The sequence below is a fragment of the Rhipicephalus sanguineus genome, chromosome 4 (genome assembly GCF_013339695.2).
Source record: "Rhipicephalus sanguineus isolate Rsan-2018 chromosome 4, BIME_Rsan_1.4, whole genome shotgun sequence".
NCBI classification, from domain to species: domain Eukaryota; kingdom Metazoa; phylum Arthropoda; class Arachnida; order Ixodida; family Ixodidae; genus Rhipicephalus; species Rhipicephalus sanguineus.
In genome coordinates, this window is record NC_051179.1 from 58,043,534 (window position 1) to 58,068,016 (window position 24,483).

At 43.9% G+C, this 24,483-nt stretch overlaps 1 protein-coding gene across 1 annotated transcript in view; it reads left to right on the forward strand.

The window, feature by feature from the left end:
• The window catches only part of LOC119390043 (structural maintenance of chromosomes protein 5), a 54,511-nt gene extending 30,557 nt beyond the window's left edge, over positions 1-23,954 (forward strand). Inside the window, exons 14-25 of the mRNA XM_037657562.2 lie at positions 25-86; positions 5,128-5,194; positions 5,721-5,822; positions 6,509-6,583; positions 6,992-7,108; positions 14,523-14,645; positions 15,180-15,308; positions 16,280-16,375; positions 16,760-16,960; positions 18,264-18,470; positions 20,800-20,892; positions 22,871-23,954. Coding sequence (XP_037513490.1) covers positions 25-86; positions 5,128-5,194; positions 5,721-5,822; positions 6,509-6,583; positions 6,992-7,108; positions 14,523-14,645; positions 15,180-15,308; positions 16,280-16,375; positions 16,760-16,960; positions 18,264-18,470; positions 20,800-20,892; positions 22,871-23,005 — 1,407 coding nt within the window. The 3' untranslated portion in view covers positions 23,006-23,954. The remainder of the gene's footprint in view (positions 1-24; positions 87-5,127; positions 5,195-5,720; positions 5,823-6,508; positions 6,584-6,991; positions 7,109-14,522; positions 14,646-15,179; positions 15,309-16,279; positions 16,376-16,759; positions 16,961-18,263; positions 18,471-20,799; positions 20,893-22,870) is intronic.
• The last annotated feature ends 529 nt before the right edge of the window (positions 23,955-24,483 follow it).

Below are 24,483 nucleotides of genomic sequence, written 5' to 3' on the forward strand. Positions count from 1 at the left end.
TACACGTTTTGTTTCATGTTTCAGTACACCGTCAGAGTGTCACAGTATGATCCTTCACGAACCACAACTATGTCCTCGGAGTTGTCGTAAGCATTGCTTTCTTTCCTGTGCATTTTTTTGTGACTTTGGATATAAGCAAACTTAATATTCTTTGAGTTCACAAATTCTTTATTAAGACTTCCAGCTATGTAGTCTGTTAAGTTTGTTCTCTTTACGTTCCTTCAAAAACAAATGTGCATACCTGCCAGTCATATCAAATTTTCTGTGAGTATATGAATTTAGGCTCATTCTACAATTTTAGGAACATTGTGTCAAGTTTAGCAAAAAGAAAATTCTCTTTCGAAAAGTTTAAAGGGGTTGAAAGATGGTGTGTTGCATATTGCAAACAAATGTAAAAAAAGAAGTGATAGTATTTGCATTGTCCCATTGTGGTAGTGCTCGTGATCATATACCAGATGATGCGTTCTTTCACCAAATTTATTTTTATTAGTCTCTGAAGTAAGCAGAATTGACAATTCCAAAGCCTCTGAAGTAGTACAGTAAAACCTTGTTAATTCAAAGTCACTGGGGCTGTGAAAAATCTTCGAATTAAGAGGGTTTTCGAATTAAGAAAACATACAAAAAGCGGGAGGCAAGGAACTTTGAATTACTGAAAGTAATCAGAGGTGGCTGTTTGCTGTGCCTGCTAGTATGCGGCTCGAAGGGCTATGTTTTCCAGCAATACCCGGTCCAAATTTTGCCACAAATACGGGGAAACGGCGGGCCTTGCTGCTGCCAGTGCAGAAATGAAAAAAGGAAAAGAAAAGGAGGGTCTTGTGGTCTCCTGAAGTGTGCACCTGCGGAAAAGTGATTCGTGGGCGGCATGTCACTTGCTCCTCGCAGCTTCAGCGGGTCTGATGCGACCATTCACCCATTCTTTCTGGTAAAAAAAAAATTTAATAATGGCCAGTTTGACGGAATTCACAATGTGTTCTGGCTGGAAAGCATGATCATTGAAGTTTTCGAACTGAGTTTTCGAAGTAGGCGTTGCAGGCAAGAACTCCTCCGCCAACAGTGCAAGTGCGCAAATTGCCGGAGCAACCGCCAATCGCAGGTTCGCATACATCGCGAATTCCATCTGACCGCCCTTTATTATTTTTTCTTTTCCCAGAAAGAATGGGTAAATCATGACACGCTGACGTTGCGAGAAGCATGCGACATGCTGCGTGCGCGTCACCGCTGTGTTGCAGTGAAGCACGTCGTCTTTTCCGCAAGAACACATTTCAGCTTACCACGAGACCAGGGGCGTAGCCAGAAATTTTTTCCGGGGGGGGGGGGGGGTTAACCATACTTTATGTGTGTTCGTGCGTGCGTTTGTATGTGTGCGTGTACAGTCAACTGCCGATTTTTCGGACGCCCGATTTTCCGGACATGCTCGAAAATTCGGACGCTGCAGCTATTCCGCGTCCGATTTTTTGGACTTTCTGCCCAAATTGCAGGTCCGAAAGGCATTATTTGAAGCCCCCACCTCTGCCGCGTCTATCATCTCGTAGGTTCGAACTAGCGCTTTCGTGAGTCAATCTGTTCGAGACAGTAGCAGAGTCCGAAAGTCAGCTTTGCCGCAATGCCGAAGCGTTATGGGGTGAAGCAGACCAAAAATTCAAAGGGGCCGCTATCGTGGCGCCGTGCGGCGATGTTGCGCATAAGCAGCGGAAATGCCGGAGGCGTGATGGCGGCAGCAGGCAAACGCGCCAGTACGGCTTAATCGCTGACAACCCCTACGATAAGCATCTTCAGTTAACTGCTCGGTAGTGCATGTGGCCTAGCTCAGTTGCATGCGTACTGCACGCATTTAGTAGGTGAGAACCCAAATGCGCCACGCCGCCATTTCTGCTGCCCCTTTGTGCAAGACCGCTAAGTGCGCCGCATAGACGCGTTGCCTTCACAGACGAAACCAGTTCGCCATTGCCGTGCCCATGTGCGGTCAGGAACTAAGTGCGCATCGCGAACCCTTTAATGATAAATGCGTGCGTACGATACAGCAACAGTAAACTGACGGCGTCAGCTTAGTTGGCGACGTGCTGCACACAACTAGAAACGATCGGCTTGACATGGCAGCAAATGCTGCGTATCGGCGGCGATTCGGCGATGTGTGTGCGCACCGTTTACATGTGCACACGCATCGGGGAAAGCAGGACAAGTCGTCCACTCTTCCGCCACAGTCTTTGTGTTCCGCGTCATCGTTTACAAACGCTTCATGCGAGATAGCCGTAATCTATTCCGTGCTTTGCTGTTATCAGCGGCGCTCACCACGAGATGCAAAAGTGGCGGTTGGCACGTACGTAGTTAAGCGGAGTTCGCGGCAGGTGCCGAATGTATTTGCGAGAGCCTGGGCGCGCACCAAAATGCCTGATAATTGTACTGGGAGGCATTAAATCTATTTCGGACGTGGCTGTGGCGATTTGACCGCTTGAGCGGAATAAAAAAAGCATGAATTTGTTTTTTCGGACTGCTCGATTTTTCGGACGATTTCGCGGTCCCGAGGGAGTCCGAAAAATCGGACGTTGACTGTATACAGGGTGTCCCAGCTGTCACGCAGCACGATTTAAAAAAAGAGGAACGGCGTTACGCGAATAAAACCTACAGCATATTGTTCCTAGTACACTAGAGTGGCCACTGCTATTTTTTTCGTTAATGAGGTTTAATTAATTAGTCATAATTATATTTCTAACTCGACAAGTACTCGCCTAATAGTCAAAATGTCAGTGAGGCGTATGTAGGCATGTTCAAATGGCATCTAACTGCGCTACTTTCAACAACGTGCTAATTGCGCGCTCATTTTTTCCGCTTGATCAAGAAAGCCCGCGAAATATGAAAAGTGACACGTGACTAGAGTGTTGCGCACGTCAGGAACCAGCGCCCTGAAACAGGCTCCCTATGAGGCAGACAGTATCAAGGAAAAAATGCAGAAAGAAAAAAAAAACGCATCGCCCTATCTGCCACTCCCCAGCCTAGAAACGCACCGCTTGGCTTTACAGAGTCAGGCCGTAATCAGAACACCTGCCGCGTTATCAATGAGAACAGTCGGCCGTGAGATATGGATGATTGCGGCGTGATATGGATGATTGCGGCGTACTATCGAACGGAATGAATCCGAGCGAAATTGCACGCATATCGCTGGCGCCCGACCTGTACCCTTGCCAAAATGCAGAACGCTGTCTTTCGCAACAGGCAACAGGCAAAGCGGTTGTTTGCAGTAAGCTTATTTGAGGGCGCTGGTTTCCTTTGCGGGTGGGAGCGTAGTCATGTTATTTTTCATATTTAGCGGGCTTTCTTTATCAGCCGGAAAAAATGAGCGCGCAATTAGCACGTTGTTGAAAGTAGCGCAGTTAGATGCCATTTGAACATGCCTACATACGCCTCATTGACATTTTGACAATTAGGCGAGTACTTCTCGAGTTAGAAGTATAATTATGACTAATTAATTAAACCTCAATAACGAAAAAAATAGCAGTGGCTACTCTAGTGTACTAGGAACAATATGCTGTAGGTTTGATTCGCGTAACGCCTTTCCTCTTTTTTTATATCGTGCTGCGTGATAGCTGGGACACCCTGTATATACGCAAGCAAAATTGAAAATTTTCGGGGGGTTTGAACCCCCCAACCCCCCCCCCCCCCCCTGGCTACACCCCTGCACGAGACCTCTTTTTCTTTTTTGCATTGGCAGCAGCGAGGCTGGGGTGCTTCACCTGTCACTCATTAGTATTGCTACATTGCATTGCCTTGTGCTTAAGGGCCGTCGTTTTCGCGGATTTGCAGCAATATCGGGACCAGGAATTGGCACATGGCACCCAAAGTTTTTTCATTACCGTATATTGCCGATTATAAGTCGGCGATTTTTTTTATATATATATATAAATAAAATGACCTTCCAAAGTTCGGGGGTTGACCTATACGCGGAATCGTAAAGTCGACTTATCTGTGGGGTCTGACGAAAGGTAGTCGTCCTCGGATTTCCTGCTATTCGACGCATCGATAACATCAGCCGCGGAAGCAGCGGAGTCGCGGCAACAGCTATCTCCCAACGCGCGCACCGCTTTCGGAGCTGGACATTTTTGCGATCTGCCACGACGATCGCGAAACTAAAGCGAAACCACGTGAGGCGAAACTACGGAGCGCGTTTAAAAATCACCACCGCGCGGCATTAATGCGACTGCTTGGGAAACACGGTCTGGAAAGCAGCATTTCAAACCTTTGATAGAGGGCGAACAATGCTCTATGAATAAAGAGGAATTTACCTTGCGATGCGCCCAGCAGTCTTGTTTTCATACAATAGAAACGATTCATTGACAAACCATCGGCGTTCCAAAGAAAAGCTGGCAGCGCCGTGTGGGCTGGCAACACTTCGCGGGGAACTAAACCACATGACCAGTCACATGCGCCCACAAGCGTCTTCGCGTCTTTTTGCACTCACGCCTGTTCGCCATTTCTGTATTTCACTTCGCTTGCGAGCAGTGGTGTGCGCGATTTGCGACGCTGCCAAACGGACACCAAGATGCCACCGCTATGCCGGCAACAATACAGCGCTGCTTTCAAGAGGCAAGCGATCCTCTACGCAGAGTCGGAAAGCAACGTTGAAGCAGGGCGCAAGTTTGATGTGTCGGAAAAGTGCGTGAAGGAATGGAGAAAACAAAGGACCAAGATCTTCGCGTGTGCTGCTACACGCCGTTCCTTTCGCAAACCCAAGTCTGGATGATACCCTGCCATTGAGGAGGCGGTTCAAGATTGGGTTCACGACCACCGGCACCCGTTCCGACGGCGAGCAGCAGCAGTGGCTCACACGATGGCAATGACCGTGACTGCGTCCTTCTCTATCCGTGTTCGACTGTATTTATGTGCATTAAAGAGCAACACTTTACATTTCCTCTTGCATAACCTTAGTGCGGTGCACCACTATTTACATGTAAGCCTTGTGCTACAGTGTTGGAAATGGGCTTAGACCAGGTTTTAATGAGCTCTCCTTACATGGAGGATAGTGAACACCGGCAATGTTTTTCTTCTGAACTAGTTGTCCAGATTTATTTCATTTGTTAGGTTGTTTATCTGTGAACTTTTATTTTATTTCTTGTCCATTCAATCTGTCTTCAGTGCACCCCGCCTGTTGACCATGTCTGTGGACGTTACCAATTTGAACAAGCTGGAGAAAGACAAGCAGGTGAGAGCAGCAATGTGTGAACTTCGCTTTTGCATTAGTATACTACATTCAAAAACGGCAGAACTCATATTTGAATGCGAGATGTGCTACTGGAGCCCTGCTGCGAAGCCCTGAAGCAAATATTGTCACTCGCAAAGTGACTTTGAAACTTTTGACAAAGACTGTAGAGCTATCACTTACAGGTGTGAGAGCATGACAAATGCAAGTGCCGTACGCGGCAGTCTTTTACCTCTCTAAATGTAACTTTCATCTAATTTCAGGCAGGTTGATTGGTGAAACACTGAAGTATGGTCCTGTTAAGTCTTGTCAATGCGGTTTCTCTAATAAATGTAATGGTGGTGTTATTTTTCATTACGAGGGGCTCTGGTAAAAGCACAGATGCCTTCAGGTGGCATGAGCCGATCCCTTTTATCAGTGTTTGTACATAATTTCACTCTTTGGGGCATTCTTTTTGTTATTCCACACATTGTGATCTTGTGTGGCTGCCATGGAAGCTTGTATGCATCGTTATTAACTCCATTCACAGGCCCTTGCTGAAGAGATTGCTGCAAGAATAGCTGAAGTGAAGAAACTGAATGCAAAGGACAGGACTCTGCAGCAACAACTTGAAGAACTGAGAATGGCAAAAGTAAGCTTGATAGTCATTGTGATTCATGCATATAACTTTTGTGTGCAATAACAAATTGTGTTTCATTTACGCTTATTTTGTTAGTTTTATTTTGCTAGAAGGAAGAAGCAGTGCTCTGTGTTCCTTCTCACTTATTTTTTTCGTGCTTTTTAAAATCTTTACTTACAATGGCACACCAACCAGCCCAAGCTGCCACATTGGTTCGAATAAGTGCAGTATTTTGTTAATATTGTTCTTGTTACACTTATTCTGGCTCTGCAATCGGAAATGGCTTACGTGCTTCCCTATTTCTATATTAGTGCATACACGAAACCCATTAGGGCTGCAAGCATACTATTGCATTGCCATCTGTGTATCTCCAACATAAAAGAAGTGGTTGCAATGATTTATATTTTGCACTACAAAGTGCGAGGGTTGTCATGCTAAAACTTTTTTACATGGTAAGGTCCTTTGAGCAAATGTGTTGCATCTTCTGAGAGTTGCAGTGACGCACAGTCATCACACGTGACCTCAATTTTGGTGTATTTCCCTTGTTAATACTATTACTAATTGTGCAACATGCCTTTACTGTGATTTTCACAGAGTGCACTGGCAATTACAGGGAGCACGTCTCCAACAATGAAAATATCAGTAGGAGCATCGATCTCTTGTTCCATTAATTCACACCACACTTTCATTTCTTGCAGAAACGGCTTATTGGTGAGCTGTCTCACATTAAGCAGCTCAGCGTTGTGTTGGAACAGAAACGCAGTGCCCTCCAGGTTAGTTGCATTATCTTTTACATTGACAGGGGATTACTAAAAGTGGACTCTATCACGAAAAAGAAATATGTAGTAGGTGACTGATTTCGGCTAATTGAGTGCTAATTGTGGGTATTAGTTCTGCTCAACTTGGAAAGAAGAGCAAAATGTATCAACTCGCGTTTTAATACCTATGGCTTTGCAGCTGTCACGCTGCTTGAAGATGTCTGTCTTCAGAAGGCAGACTGTTATGGTTTCTTCTTTATGAGACTGAAGCTTTAGCACTACTCTCGAAGTCTTGCAAATTCCTGTTAACTGCATGAGCGCCTATTAGTTTTGTTGTGCTTTGCAGAGTGCTGCACTGTAATATTGCGTGTCTCATCGCACGCAGTTTCGGCTCAGGTCACATACCATGCATTTCTCTTTCAGCGACTCCAAAGGGAAGCCATTGACCTGGATGCAGAGCGTCGGAAGGCTGCCGCCGAGCAGCGAAAAATCTGTTCCTGCAGAGTCAAAGAAGTGAGCAATTATGCCAAGAAGCTCAAGGTATGTTCTTCGCCTGCGCAAGGCTGCCGTTGATGAAATGAAGCTGTGCTTTGAGAAAAATTGTTTTTAAATGCTATGTGCACTGTGAAAAAAAAAAATTGGTGCCAAGAAATCTACATTCCTAAATGTGCAGCAGAATTATGCGGATGAAATTGGTCTGCCTCCAAAATGAGCTCTCTGCTGTGCATTGAAAGGACACTAAAGTCAAACACGAAAACAGTTCAGACTGATAAATTATTATTAGAGAACTCTGTTGTTGTTCATTTCATGATCATACGCTCATCATTAGAAGGTTCCGTTCTTTCCTGTATGACGGACTGTTTAAGGCTGTTAGTGATCACCACTTCCTGTGCTGGACTGTATATCTAATCAGTAAATCAACCAGACTACATCATTGGAGCCTTGGCCTATGAGTACAACATCACCGTTCTCTTGAGATCTGGAGAGTTAGGCTAGACCTGCCGGTCCCCACGTGGGAGTAGCCGGGTGGCGCGGGTGTAACAAAGTTGTACTCACTCACTCATCACATGACATAGTTGTTGGTGAAAGGTTGGCCAATCCCGGAGGCACTGCAAAACAATGAAGATCTAAGTTTCATATTTGAATTTCGTCCCAGAACCTCAACAGCAGAATGTCGGTGTAATATCATCTATTACACAGTTGCTCTTTTTAAATATTTTGACCGCATTGGCTCAATAAGATTTTCCGAAACATGCCATGTTATGTCTCTGGTTGCCTAGAAAAGAAGGTACAGTAAAAGCTCGTTAATTCGACACCCATTAATTCGGATAATTCGGACGGCTCTCTTGGTCCCGGCCAGTGCTGGGCAGTATCGAAGATACATGTATCTTAGATACCGTCAACTGATTTTTCTCGACCCAGTTTTTTACGGCGCGACAGGAAGCTTATCCTTCGTAGTGTTTGTAGCTGCAGTGGTTTATCCGAAAAGCACGTAGTTATTTTATAAGCAGTATTTTTCGATCTGAAAGACTCCAAATATGCATGAAGGCTTGCTCCAGCAACGCTGAGAATTGATAGCGATGCCGCTAGCCCTTGTGAAAGCTGTCATTGTTCTGCTTTCACAGGAGTTACTGTAGCTATGCTTAACCACCTTTATTTTGAGCTTTCCAACCATTTTTGAAAATAGCAAGCTGTTACAATGAGATGATGTGGCTTTATACACCTTCTCGGTATTTGTACAGCGCTGTGTGCGCCTGCGCCCAAGGTTGCCTGCGCCTGTGTCATGGATGGCTTGTCCCGGCATGGGATCATTACGCCAAGCGAAGGCAGCGCCACTTTGTTGCATACAACTAACGCAGGCCTCTATGTACATTTTTATGGAGTAATGTCTCTTAATATAAAGAAATGAACAATATTTCAGTACTAACAGAAAAGTCATCGAACGCATACACCAATCAATGGCCACGTGACCGTCTTCATCGGACCGTTTATGATTTTGCCGCTAGAGGCGCCAAAGGTCATTTTTCGTGACTTTCAGTGAAGAAATAAAAATATAAGTCCACCTCTCACGAGATAAACAGGGTTGGTTTGAGTCAATGGGACGGACAATCTTTCCATCAGTGCAGTCATCTCATTTCATGTTCAGGGCAGTTGTCGGTCCCTTTAGATACTATCTTAGATACCCTTTGGGTATCTTGTATCTGTATCGCGATACGTCTCGCAAGACGTGTATCAGTATCTGTATTTCCGATACATTGAAGAATGTATCGTGTATCTTAAGATACAAGGTACTGCGATCACAACACCGCGGGGCGAAACAATAAACGTTGTTTGAACTACGCTTCTCAAGCTGATACTGCTCCCACTAAGCCACCAGATTAAAACAAAAGCCAATGGCATTATTTTATCTTTCCACCAATTTTCCAGCGAGGGCAAGTGATGAGTTTTGAGCGTCCCTATTGAGGGAGCAGAGTCACGTGGTGGCGCTAGCGTCGTCTCAGGCGACATTTTGTTTTCATGGCTTCTTTTTTTTAATTTTTTTTAGTTGTGTCGGTGCTATGGCACTTGGCTCTTAGCTACTCTACTGTGCCGCGTACTCCAATGCGTGCGGTGTCTTTTGCACAAATTCTGATGCCGCTGTGGTGTTATCGAAGTTTCTCTTGCGTTGTGCGTCATTAGGAAGTCTGAAGAATGCAAGAAAAAGGGTTGCTTTGCGTCTCATGACTTTCACACATAGGCGATTTGAAGGACTTCGTTGATGCAAGTTTGACTTACATGCTATGAGATTGACTTATATGCAAATAAGATTCTAACAGCTTCAGCACCACCGGTGCCGATGCTGGATTTAACAGAAGAAGCATTCACTTAACAGAAGCTATCCTGCCGTACGTCTCCTTTTCTTTTATTCAATGAGTTTTCAAAATCATAATTGGATTGTTAGCTCAAGTTCTTTCTAAGCTGTCCTTCTCCATCCCATGCAATACATATGTCTCTGTATTGCTTTTCCGGCTCTACTTACGGCAATATGTCTTTAACATGCTGGCAACGTAAGCTCTCTGCTTTATTCTTACTTTTAGCTATCTGCATTATTTCTCCTACTGTTTACAGACGTATATTCTACTTAAGTTTACTGTTATGTCAAGGCGACGTTGAGATCAAATATATAATAATCTGTGCGTGCTTGGAGTATACAGTAACAAAAGTTCTGATTACTGCTTAGTAAAATAGCGAAATTGAATTTTCATGATAATAACGTATATTATTAGGAGCCATCTCAAAGATGTTAGCAAAGGGATTGGAGAAACATTGTTATACGAAGTGCTCCGTTTTTCTAATGAGCGTCCCAACAAGTCGGTTTAGGCTATTTTACATAGGCACTGAATTTTCTGTGGTTTTACCTTAAATGCCTAATTGTCATGGCTATTAGGGGTTACCCGCCGCGGTGGTCTAGTGGTTATGGTGCTTGACTGCCAACCCGTAGGTCGCGGCGGGTGCAATTCGATGCCCGTGTGCTTATATTTGAATTTTATAACACCGCATGGTCGAAATTTCCGGAGCCCTTCACTATGGTGCCTATCATCATATCATGGTTCCTTGGGACATTAAACTCAACAATTAATTTTAGCTCTTGGGAGTGCCGCCTGTATCGTGTTCGTATACTAATTCGCTGTGTTTGATACAGAACTGCTTTTCTATTTTACTTAGTTATATTTGTTTTTCTTTTTTAGTCTACTCTAAATATTTTTACTGTTACTAATCACGAGGTAATCAGAGCTTAGGCGGCGATATAGTGTGAATAGCGGCGGTGTCCTGCGGCACTTCATCGAACTATAGAACACGTCTGATACGTTTTCTGGGCCGCAGGTGTTTTCTGATGCAAGAAAAATTGTTAGAAGGTCGCGCATTACTGAGTACGTCGCTAACGAACGCTTTACGCCAGCAGATAAGTAGAATATAAATGTAATTACAGTTTAATGTCCTCTACGTAAACAAGATGCGTCGCAAACAATGTCGCTACCAGTGTTCTCGCTGATGTACACCTGTCCGGTGATAGGGTATTGCGAAAACCGTGATAGGTTTAGGGGCAAGGTAGAACATAACGGTATTTGCACCATTGTGCGGAGGATTCTTATTGAAGTTCTTGTGATTAGATGGCAGCCCGCTAGCTGGTCAACAAGCAGAGCATCGACTCTACCCAATTACAAAAGCGGCAAGCAAAAATCGTTATCAGCGAAGTGTATAAAGAGCTGTCATGGTAAGCAGCTAAAGCAACCCCATTAAGTTGTTTCGGAACAAAAGTAATATACCTTCAGCAAGAAATACAAAACTTTAAAGATACTAACAGACATTTCATATAAATGAAACAAAATTGGTCGGGGTTAATAAACTTTCAAGCGAACATTTTTGTGCATCGGCCTTTGTGCATCGGCCAAGTATCTTTGCCCAGCCCTGGTCCCAGCCAAAGTGCATGTTAATCTATGGGACCAAAACTTCGTTACTTCGTCAGAATTGAGCTCCGCACCGCTTAATTCGGACAAATGCTGACGGCTGCCGCTACACAAAAGTGTAGTAAAGCAGCGCTGGCACCACTGGAGCGAAACCGAAACCTGATTGACATCGCCATCGTCATCAACTAGTGGGGGCGATCGCAGCTTCACCGACAATCTGCGTCTTCTTTCTTAATAAATTCTTCGCTCCACTGCGCCTCCGACGCCATTTTCCCTTGTGTTGGGTCGGCACCGTCTCTTCTTGCGGAGTTCTCTTTTTTTTCCCGTTGTGACCGTGTTTACATGTGAGGCCCGAGCATGCGGCAGTAGCTGACGATGGCATCGACGAGGTGTCAGCTGAGTCCACCGACGATGACTGCCCGACCTTCGATGCTGTCCTTCCCACAGATATGACCCTTCACGACTACAACGCGATTGGTGATTGTGTCGCCACGACTGGTCTCCTGCCCGATCAAGAAATTATTAATGATGTTGCGACCTCATCGCACCTCACGGGGAGTCTCGGAGGCTCTTTTGATATTAGAGGACATTTGCTTGAGCACTTACGACAGTTCGTGTGCTGTTGGCCATTTGGAAGAGTTAAGAAAAATTATAATTTCAGCCAGAATCTGCGCGAAAACGCAGGCGACCATTACAAAATATTTCATCAAATAAACGTATGCTTCTCCACCTTGATTTTAATGTTGTTTTTCCTGTTCATTGGGTAATTCGGCATTCAGTTAATTTGGACATTTTTTCCGGTCCCGTGAAATCCGGATTACCGAGCTTTTACTGTAATTAATATGTAGCTATAAAGAATTATGTAGGCCTTAGCAGATAGCGTCAAGGTCTATGACGTGATGGCGAGCTGGTAAGTGAATTTGCAGCTAGCGTGTCACTTATTGTATTTTCTTTTTTGCTCTCTTTCTGGGGCTGACTAAGTATTTTCTGGCAACAAGAGTGGTGTATTTCATATTGTCACTATATTGAAACTATAATTTACTAAGACAAGTGGAATATATTTTCTTTTTGGTGTCTCTTTACTGTTACCAGGGAACAAAACATATTTTTTTGTGTCTGATGGTTTGGATGCAAGGTGGTGCTTGTTAACGGGGCTCTGCAACACTTTTCAAAGTTATAATAGAATAGTCTCACTACAGTATTAGCGCATGACGCTTCACGAATCACATACCACAAAAATTTTTTTTAATCTGTCAAGTACAAGCGGAGTTACAGGGATTTGTCGCATGCTTCAAGCGCTTTCTCTCTCCTCTCGTACCAGCGAGCACACTGAAAGCTACGCAGGGAACGTGATGACAAGGGGGCAAGAAAATGCAGCCCTTCGTCAGTGCGTGTCATGATCTTGAGCGCATTCTTTTCTTTTTTTCTTTGAATGCATGGCTGATTTCAGTGTCATCACGAGCGCGCACGCGGGCACGTAGCAGCATTTTGTGGCGACCATGGTAACTACTCAGCTCAAATGCTCAAATCGGCCAATGGCGTGGAACTTGGTTATATGACGCAGTGATTTTGAGTATATAGCATCATTTGTCGAGACAAGAGGGAGCGATTTTTAGCTTACTTTGAGAATTAATTGTATGTTCCATGCCGCGTGCTGCGCAATAATGTTTGGCTCGCGTGTTCTCGGGAGCCTCGACTTCTGATCGGCAGCGTTTTCTGACCATGCTCAAAAAGTGTTGCAGGGCCCCTTTATGTACTTTTCAGGGCATTTAGGCCTGAGTTCTACTGAATAGCCTTTAATTTTTAGCCCCACGCAGAAAAAGAATTGCTTTGCTATAATTGACACTTCATCTTGTCCTGAAATAGCAGTCATTTTTAAAACTGAACGCTGAAACACTTAAATTTCCTTTATGTTTGATAATTCATTACACATTCTTTGTGCATCGAGGTTGGCGTGGTAACAGCTGCAGTGAAATGGTGCAAGGGGGCGGTGGGTACCCATGGAACCGAATGAAACCAAGACGTCCAACTGTAATTGGCATGCACTGTGGGGACGGTTGGCTCTTTCGTGTCCCCTGATAAGATGTTTTTCCCATGCAGATCTCACGTTTCCAGAAAATCTGCTTCTCCTTGTGACACAGGCCTCGCCAAGGTCAGCGTAGTTGCGTAGTAGCACAGCAGATGACACAGGTGTCATTGTGAAGGAAAATTTTAAAGGGATACTGAACAAAAATAGGAAAAAAAAAACTAACGAAAGCATTGAAATTCTACTCGAAAGACACAACTTTTCCAATAAACAGAGTTCTACTGAATAGCATTTCATTTTGAGCAACACGCAGAAAGAGGATTGCTTTGCTGTAACTTACACTGCATCCTGTCCTGAAATAGCCATTTTTATATTTTAGTAGAACATTCAGTAAACTTGAACATATTTTTGAACAGTTGGCTGAATTTTTGGAGGATTATCAGCGCGTGGCGGCTGCACGCCAGCATGAGCCGTGACATCAAAGTCACCGCAGCGGATGCACGGTGTAAATTTTTCTATCCTGCTACTTCCCTTTCTCCACCTCTCCTTTATGTTCCACTCTCCCTCTTCCGTAAAGGCGCTTAGACGTGCCCCTCCCTTTAGGGGCTTTACCCCTCCCGGGAGCATTGTTCGCTGTGGGTGCTGTTCATGGTAGTTCGAGGAACCGTAGTCAGAGCTGAGTGCGTTGAGAGACACAAATGATGGCTGGCATTGTTGGCACTTGTTTACAGTGCCATTATACTTCACCTCCTCTAGTTCAGAGTGTGGCCGCTAGACGCGGCAGTTTGGGAAAAACGCAGTAGTCATTATTTTACACTAGTTTCTGTCTGAAATGAAGGTCGTATCTACCGGTTTCAGCACTCAGTCTTTCAGTTTGGCTGAAAATCTCGGCAGCAAATATTTTTTTTATTATCCCTTTGAAGTGCCATTATCAAGGTGCAAAAACAACTTGGTTCCTTCTCTTTAGCTGAGGAATGTTGTGACGTGCAGTCGAATTTGTGCACTCGATGGAGAGCTCCGTGGGACTCTCCCACGTATCGTCGTCTTGTTCCCTCGAATGCACTTCTGTTAGCAACACTTTGCCCACAAACGCCATAGATGTGCGTTTTTGGCAGGGAGCGAACATCGCTCTTTCCATATCCTGACTTGGTGAGCCAAACTTCCTTGATTTCACGTTGTGTTCCAGTGGCATGCTAGACTGATTGTGTAATTTGGCTAGCTGCTGTATAGAAGGTGCAGTAAATGCGTATGTTTGTGGTGCTGTGTACTGTGTATTTTTTTTTTCATTGAGCGCAAGAGACACCACACACTCAAGTCTTTCTGCTGTCATTCTTTTCTATGTTACAGTGTTGCCACCTTTTTTTTTCTAATTAGTGAGATTGTACCTTCAGGGTGTGCGTTGAGCAGAGTCTGTGGAACTCCTGCACTGCAGATCGTGTCCATGACACAGCACTTATTGTATGACTGCACGCTTTTTCAGGACTGCTACAAGAAACATCGTGTGTTTGCCGAGCACCGTCTGGACATGGTGAAGGCTGTGTCGGACAGAAAGAAGGCCGAGGAAAAGCTTAGGGTGGCCCAGAATGAGTATCGCTCCTTGGAGGTATGTACTAGTAGGGCTTTCTTGCCTGTTATCGTGAGTTATTATTAGTGTGCAGCACGCTTCCACCTGCACTACCATACGCGTGTGCTGTCGAAACTGAGCTTATTGAGATCTGGTTGGCAGCGATGGCTTTGAATGTGATATGTATAATGGCCAGTGTGGAGATTAGCTGGTGTGGAAAGATTAGCTGGTGTGACACAAGCGGGCCAGTACTGCTGTAAAGCTGCCACGTCGGGTGGCTACTCTTGCGTCCACTTCATGACTTCCCTTTTGCACAGACGATTTAGTGGCTGCAAAGCATATTACACAATTGTAGTTCGGTAGTAGGCCGAATGTTAGTGCTTTATGATCATGTTTTCCGGGAAGGTGTTAACAGATGACAAAAAAGTGTAACCGTATTGGCTCATTTTTCGCGTTCCCGGTCACAAATGTTGGCACCGGGAAATTGCACTTAGCAGGAACATATTCAGCGCGGTTCTACTCTGTTGTGTAGGCACAACGCTTAGTGTTTCTTCTTGACTGGCCATGACGCAGAATGGAGTGAAGAACATGAGGGAAAGGTTGCTGCAGCTGAAGCGGGAGGCCCAGAAGAAGCTGAAGGAGGCCCAGGAGGCCACCAAATGCTCATCCAGCACGTTCACCATCCCACCAGAAGTGGCCAAGGTACTGTGGGGGCCAACGCTACCCGCCACAGCCTTCGCATTCGTGACCTGCAGCTCTACCCATTGTTTACCAAGTGGTAGCAAAGCAGGGGTCCCAGGTTTAAAGATAAGGGGGAGAATGACACCATGCCATACCCTCTTAATGATCGTGATCCAGTTTCAGCTCGGGAAAATAAATTTGCATCAACCATGTGTACATTTGGAAAGAGTTTAGTGTATTTGCTACTACAGTAGAATCTCGTTAAACAGAAGCTGAAGGGACCAGGAAAACATGTTCCATCTGACAAAAGTTCTGTTTAATGAGAGGGGGGGGGGGGCAGAATTCAAGTTAGAAACCAATCATATTAGAGACAGTTGTTCCATTAAGCAGTGATTCCGTTTAAGAGATTTCCATTTACCGAGCGTTCACTGTAATCAAGTGAGCAGGTCAGTTGTCCTTAGCATTACTGAGGAGTTCTTTGAAGAGGATACCCTAGGTAAAGGGCTTCACTCGGAAATGCAAAGAACACCTGTGCACTTAAATCTCGGGGCACGTTGAAGGAACCCAGGTGGTCAAAATTAGTGTGGAGTCTCAGACTTCGGCATGCGTCATAATCATATCCTGGTTTTGGCACGTAAAACATCAGTGATTATTATTATTATTATTATTATTATTATTATTATTATTATTATTATTATTATTATTATTATTATTATTATTATTATTATTATTATTATTATTATTATTTGTTACCTAAAGTTGGGTCTCTCAGTGCATATCTGGCGCCATGAACATTATTCTGACATGATGCAACAAAGTTTGTTGATGCCAAATCTTTGGCAAGATACGCTGGCATTACTCGTGCAAACGTAAACAAGAGTGCTGTGCTTGTTTTCTGATTGTGCTTGTGTGTAGCATTCGCATTAATTGCAGGAACCAAAACATATTCATAGAGACAAAGTGGGGTAAATTATTTAGTAATTTTCTTGCAGGAATTCCACAAACTTCCAACCACAGCCGAGGAGATCACCAAAATGTTGCACGCGGAAGAAGTAAAGCTGAGCTGTATGCTTCCTGTTGACGTTTCGGTAAGCAGCAGTTGATTTTGACAGGGGTCTCTTTCTTTCTCTTTTCTATGTTTTTCTTTATAGGCAGCAGGGGAAGTTCTATAACCGCCAATTTTTGTGGGGGGGACGAACATTGTTAGAATCTCAGTTATTGCAGTTTCTTCTACTGCTTGAACTGCATGTAAATGTTGGTCATGGTAGCCAGTGTACAATAAATGATAAAATGCCATAGCAAAAGCGCCCACTTGTAGTCTATCCATCCCACGTAATCACGTGTAACCCCACGTCCAAGCACCCCACATGATTGATGATCACGCTCCTAAATTTGCACAATTTTTTTTTTAAAGTGTGATCACTATGTGAGTAAATACGGTAGTTGTGTTTCATACTTGCTGACCTGTGCAGGTTGAGCGAGAGTACCACCAACGCAAGCGGGACATTAAGCAACTCGAGACCGATGTGGACAAAAATGAGACGCAGCTGTCAGAACTGGAGACCGAGATGGAGGAGACCCGAGGCCGGTGGTTGCCGAACATTGAGCAACTGCTGCAGCGGATAAATGTTGGCTTTGGCCGCTTTTTCCGTGCCCTGGGATGTGCAGGCGATGTGCGTACTGTCATTGTAGACTTCTTTTTCTTCATAGTGATACTTGTTTACGGCCTCTCAACTCGCTTAAATGTGTTTATGGTTGTGGTATATGTTGAAGTAATTGTACGCGTTGCGGCAGCTTGGTTGCTGTGGTGTTGCACAGTTGAGCTTGAAGTAGCAGGTTCAAATGCAGCCATGGTGACTACACTTTGAAGGGGGAAAAATGTTAGAACGCTCATGTACTTACAGTGGGATAGAACTTAAGAAGGCAGGAGAAGCCCCACTCAGATGACTGAAGCGTGGCAGCTGATTGCCTCTGCGACAACAAATACTAGTCCTGCACATTTTCTTAGCCATTCTGTCTCATGGTGAAGTCACCGGCCATCTAGCTCATAACATCAGTCTAGAGTGCACACCCATTGGTGCAGGCTCATATTCATTTGCCTATGAGGAGGAAATGCCACTGCATTCTAAAGCGGTACCTGACTATAGGTTTAAGTGCACACCCCAGAGGATTGAGCTTAATTTGGAAGCCTTTGCTAGGGCGTGTATCATACCATGAGATGTGGCTTTGGCACTTGGAGCTTGTAAAGTCTGGTAACATTGTACTTTTATAATAATCTGTTGGGTTACACTGGTTATAACAACCCTATCTCAGTGCACTTATGTTGTTTCCTGCCCTACCTATTGAAATACTGTTCTGCGTCTTCTGTTACTGTTCTGTGTCTTCTTTAAAGTGGAGTTTTGCTATTAAATACCTTTCAAAAGGTAGTGGCAGGAATAGAGCACATGCAAAATGAAAAGTATTAAGAACATAAACTGTTCAAAGCACAAATATGCTGTCCTGTTTGCAATCTTTTGCCTGACTAGCACTGGAGGTGTAGATGAGCAAGAGCATTTCAGGCAGTGTGATAAAGCAAGTCAGTGCGCTTGGAACTGTGCCGAGAATTCCTTCACTTGTAGATGCTGATACATCTTGCGCTAGTCTAGGGAAATTTACATTATCTATGAAAGTTATAATCTGCAAACACAGCACATTTTTTTTTTTTTTTTTGCCACTCATAAAGTCGCGTATTTTCACGTCATGTAATCATATCGTGGTTTTGGCACGTTAAACCCGATGAATTATTATTATTATTACATACTTTCAGGCGATACCGGTCTTTCAGGCTTTCGATTATTCTGTCTTTTTCATGGTCTCCTTCGAGTCCGGATTATGTATCAGTCAGCAACCGTACTCTCTGTCACAGTGGTGATATGATTACTAGTGCTCTGTTGTGCAGGTGTTTGTCGTCAAATGCCACGGTTTTTGCGTGCACAGGTGTCCCTGTACCAGGGTGAGCAGGCGCACCAGTACGATCAGTTTGGCGTCAACATCCGGGTGAAGTTCAGGGATCAGGAGGCCCTCGCCGAGCTGTCCGCAGCGCACCAGAGTGGCGGAGAGCGGTCGGTAGCCACAGTGCTCTACATGATGGCGCTGCAGGAGCTGACAAGCGTGCCCTTCCGCTGCGTCGATGAGATCAACCAGGTGCGCATGCGCATACTTGTCTAAAATCTACAACTGAAAGTTGGGTTATTTGGAAGCTAGATGTTGCTGATGTATGCAGCACTTGTAGGAAAGAACTTGAGAGAAAGAAAAATGGCATACAACTCAATCAATGGATTGAGATTGAATGAAAAGAGTATTGCTGTCATAACAGCAGATATTCAGCGTTTACCATCATTTAGTGAGCATTAATCAGTGCTAATTCGTGTTGGTAGTAAGTGGTTAATTGTGATAGTTGCATTTGGTGAGACTTAACTATCATTCAGAATGTAGGTTGAAGAGGTCAGGGAAAACATTGTTTTCAAAACATTAGCAGGACAAGAAGGACGCTGTGCTAGTTCGATTCATCGCCACGGTGTGCACATTCTGAATCAGATGTAATGAAACGACGCTTGTGCATTTACCCTATTTACTCGAATCTAAGCCGATGTTTTTTGGTTTTTTTTTTTTTCCGAAAAAACGATGTGCGAAAGTTGGGGGGGGGGGGGGGGGGGTCGGCTTAGATTTGAGTTAGAGCTGTGCGAATAGCAAAATTTTGGATGCGAAGCGAGTTCGAATAATAAAGATTGAGTGCGAATCGAATAATTTTGAATAATTTTCGAATATTTCTCAAACATTTTTCGAATAATTCGAAGTGAAATTACAGAAAAAGTTGCAGGGAATCCCTAAGTATGTGCTTGTGAGATAGCAACATGAAAGTGTTTCTTTTCGCTAGGTTGATGAAGCGCTGGTGGGGTCATATTTCATAGTTGTCTTTCTTATCAAGAATGAGGCAATGTAGAGGCCGAATGGTATTTATGTACATGATTTGGTGCAACCAAAGTGTTGCCGACAACACTTTACACGTGATAGACAGAGATGCCATTTCTTCAACCTCTCCTTCTCTTTCAACTTCTGTGGAAGTTCAACTGATGTGGCAGACAAGGGTGTGCTCTCTTCAAGTCCGGAGTTCCAAATCTGCCTTGTAGACGTCGATATATAAGAACATCTGAAATTTTGGATGCTAAAAAGCTTTGGCGTCCGATTTTTCGGACTTGCTGCCCAAATTTCAGGTCCAAAACAGCATTAATTGAGCCCCCAACTCTGCCACATCTTTCATCTCCATATTGGAACCAGTGTTTTCTTGAGTTAATACATTTGCGACCGTAGCGGAGCTTGAAAGGCAGCTTTGCCGCAATACGGGGGTGTGATGAGGTGAAGCATATTGAAACTCTAGGGACCACTTCCAAACGGACGTTGACTGTCTCTTGGCTAAGTTCGACCGTAACGGACCTTGAAAGGCAGCTTTGCCGCAATACGGGGGTGTGAGGAGGTGAAGAATATTGAAAATCTAGGGACCACTTCCAATCAGACGTTGACTGTCTCTTGCCTAAGTTCGACCGTAACGGAGCTTGAAAGGCAGCTTTGCCGCAATACGGGGGTGTGATGAGGTGAAGCATATTGAAAATGTAGGGACCACTTTTAACCGGACTTTGTCTCTTGGCCAAGTTCGACCGTAACGGAGCTTGAAAGGCAGCTTTGCCGCAATACTAGCGTGTAATGAGGTGAAGCATATTGAAAATCTGAAGGGGTCACTTTCAACCGGATGTTGACTGCATTTGTCTTTGGCAAGTTCGAATAGTAAAATTTCAGTGCGAATCGAATCGAATAGCACACACTATTCGAAAAATATTCGAAATTTCGAATATTCGCACACCCCTAATTCGAGTACAATGAATAGATTTTTTTCTTTTCTGACCTTGCGAATTTCGGGGGTCAGCTTGGAATCGGGGCCGGCCTAGATTCGAGTAAATACGGTAGGTTTGGATACACATTGAAGAACTTGGGGTGGTTGAAGTTCATCTGAAAGAAATTTTTTGGTTGTGCTTCTTTGTGGATCTAGTAAAAATGTGACATGCCTACTATAGTACTCATTCTCAGGGAAAGGCACTTTCGGGGAGCTAGGAATTTTTGCTGCTGTTAGATAGCTGAACATGAATTGACATGCAATTTACGAGAATGAGATGCGATTCTTCGAACATCAAGGTAAGTACACTGGGGCACTGTCACGTTGAAACATGCAACGATGGCCAGGTAAGTTCGAACAATTATGCCGAGGTAGCAGGTTACCTGCACAGGCTTAATCTGTCAGTAGTCGGGTGTTAGGAAAGTTACTACGAGGCACTGCTGCACAGAGCTCTAATAGTTACTGTTGAGAGTAATTTCGTCATCATGGTCTTGGTTTGAGCCCTCAGAAAGAAGCATCCATCAGGAATACTTGTTGTGCGTTTAATGGAATCCTCTGTTTTTTTTCCCTTGTTTGTCTTTGCAGGGAATGGATTCTGAAAACGAGCGCAGGGTCTTTGAAATGATAATGAACACTGCCCGACAGAACTCCGCCCAGTATTTCCTGCTCACCCCCAAGGTATGGACTCGTGAAATCCTTGGCAAAGAGTTGCTTTAGAGTGGTTGCTAGATGCTCAAATTTACACTTCAAAGAAATGCGGGCTGAGAAAATACACTTGGTTCTCATTGCAATCATATGGGATATAAGGAAATAAGGACAGGAAGGAAAGTGATGCAATGAGCTTGATTCATCTCTGTAACTAAGAGAAATATCCTAACGTAGTGCACAACATAGTACCGTATTTACTCGAATCTAACGCGCACCTTTTTTCCGGAAAAACGAGTCCAAAAATGGCATGCGCGTTAGAATCGAGTACCGAAAAAAAAAGAAACTCGGTTATCGTATTGCCATCGACATTTCAAAATATATTTTTTTTAAGCTACCCGATTCTTGGCCAATCCCCCTGAGTGGGTGTGAGCCAGCAGAACAGGATCTACATCTACATCTACAAAATGGCCGCCTCCTACGCGCCTTGGCCATTTCTGCCATTTTTTTCAGTTCGTACGTGTGCCGAGGAGATTGTCATACCGTTCTGCGTTCGCATTGACGGCATGCAAGTGCCGACTCCAAATACTCGACGAGTGTACCACGATGCCGCATTTAAAAGAATAGTTATTACATGTGCAGAGAGACGGACGGAAATCGGGCCGCATCGCGGTCGTTCAGATATAGTTCGGAGTTCCCGAAACGTGCGTGCGAGACTGGCGCAAACAGAAGCAGAAGATTTTTTACAGCAAAGCTTCACGAAAAGGTTTCAGTGGACCAAAGCACGGCCGGTTTCCCGAAATCGAAGAGTGTTGACAGCGACAAGGACTTGTCCGACAGCGACGAGGACTGATCCATTACGCGACTCGTATCGCCGCCGTAGTGGTGACAGTTTTAGCGGCAAGGCCCGCTTTGTGACTTTGTGTTTTACTTTTTTGAAACTTCAGTTCTTTAAAACTCAAATACTTGTTCTTCTGAATGTGTGAAGTTTGACTCCTACGGACTTTTTTTGTTCTTTTCTCTCACGAAAAATGGGTGCGCGTTACAATCGATGTATTACTTTTTTTTTTTTTTTTTTGGTCGCGGAAAACGGGTGCGCGTTACAATCGAGGGCGCGGTAGAATCGAGTAAATACGGTACACGTACACTGCTTTCCATGAGGTTCAATGCTTGTTTGCACTACAGTTAAAAACTGTGGCATCAATAACAGATGAGCAGAGCTGGTTTTTCTCATCACCACTTGCAAGCAGCAAGTTCACCACTGCCGTCGCACTTCTCTGGCTGCCGGGCAGATCACCTAGCTGCCTTTCCAAGTTGCTATGTGTTGCAACGTGGGGGTTTGGCAGACTGGGAGGCCACCTTATACTTTGCACGCTTGAAGTTGTGTGCACAATAGAGCACATATTGCGTTATAGGACAGCCATGTCTTTCCATCCATCGCTTTTTTTTCTTTCGGCTTACCCTTTAATTTGCAGTTACAAAGTTCAAGTGCATACCAAAACCAAATGCAGGGTGTTTGGTAGAAATACCTTATCCACATGCACATACCTAGCCTCTGCTTCTTCTCGTGGAGAAATGAAGTCAAGCTAGTGTTCTCGTCAAAGCTGCACTTTTGTTTTGTATTTGTAGGATGGTAAGGCAAGTGCAGCTGCCCATGAATGTTTCCTGAGGATAGCTCTCAACATTTTTTTGCATTCTTATGGTGATGATGATGCAAATGTAGCATCAATGAAGGTTTCAACATGGTGATTCGTCCTAGTTAGTGTTTGTGGGGAAAATTTTTTAATCGAAATGACACTGCAAAGGAGGGTTAGGACATGCAAGTTAATCGGGACATTCTGTTTTTAGTGTCTTAATCCTTCCATCCTTACTGTGGCATTCAACATTCATTGAAATAATTGAAACAGTTATGAAGGTGTTAGTGAATTATGTTGCGGTTGAGGGTTCGTCTCGGGTCTTGCTGTTAGAGACTCGCAGGTTTCAAATGACACCCGATTTACTTCATTTGCAGCTCCTTCCGGATCTTCCCTATGCAGAGAATGTGACCATGATATTCATAAGCAAGTGCACCACGTACGTCCCCGACTGGAATCCTGAAGCGCTTGTTGGTCGAAGCATGGGCTTGGCAGCCCGTGTCCGGCATTAGTGCCAGTTATTATACTGCATATAACTTTGCGAGGTTTTTTGGTTGCCGTGCTGCTGTACAGTCCAGTCAACATGCAGCTTCCGTATGTGCATAAGTTTTTTTTAACCTAATTATATGCAGTGTTCTTGAAACACGCGAAGCAATCGAAACATTGCGTAGTATTAGTTTGTTTCTTTTCTTTCTTTTTTTTAGTTTTTTAGTGGTGCCTCTGTGAGGTCTAAACATTTTTTTTCTAGTGCTAGAACCTGTACTGGGAAGCTGAACCTTTGAGCTGTGATTACCCATCACAACGCAAGTCACTTAAAGATGTTGTAAAGCAGTTTACTTGTATATTACACGAAGCTGCTTTTATGTTGTGCATAAATTACCATGCACTTTTAATTTTAGTCCAGATAATAATGTTTTAGATGCTACCGGTGCCTTATAATTGAAGGTGCCCTTTAAAGCATTTTTATCTCATTCTACATAAGTTGTGTATGCACAGAAACTGTGTCTGACAGAGCCAAGATAATTGCTGTCTGGATGCAATGGTGCTCAAGTGCATTTTATCATCCTGTACAGTGCAGTCTACTCTCAAAAGGAACTGCTGATTACATATAAATTGATACACTGTTGTATTTGGACAGTTTTTGAACATTTAGATGTTGGCTGAATGCATACAATCGGCCATCTTTCTCATTTAATGTCATTGGGGTGTTTCATTTGTGTTCGATTTATTATCAGCTGACTGTTCCCTTTGAAAGTGTGCTGTAGTGTACACATCGTAATGGTTCTGTGATGGCCTCACCTTTATGTTGAAGCATTACATCATCGTTTTTTTACTGCATTTCATTATGTGATATGATTAACTCATATAATGTACATTGTTTCAAATGTGATAGTCATGTATAATATTTAAATTTATGTTTGGAGATGAATGGACTATAAATAAAGCCATAAATGTTGATAACTGTGCTTGCCTGTTTGTACATGAAATTGTAACAGAGACTTGTGGACAGACAAGAGTCATAACGGAGGAATGCTCACATGTGACACTTGAAGTGTAAACCATTTCTTAGCGAACCAAGAAATGCTTTGCATTTCTTAGTTCAGTCTCGTTGACCATTTCTATCTGTCTAGCCTCTTTATGTCCCAATGGTCTTATGGGCGTATGATTGTCTTGGTATATAACGCAGTTTGCATGGCATCACATGAGTGTATGAGAAACATTAATGACAGGTCATTACATGAATACCATGACATCCGTGCCACATATGTCATGACATAAATAACAAAAATTGAGGATGTTTGAACTTCGCCTTAAAGAGTGGAACACGATAGCATAATTGGGCCCCATTCACATCGCCTTCTGATTAGCTTGCCACGCTTCATTCAGTGCAGACCCGAACTGTGCCACGAGGAAAGGAATGTCTGTGTGCTTAATGTATGCCATTTTAAATTTTCCTAGACTGCCTACTGCAAGTAGACAGTTGCTAAGT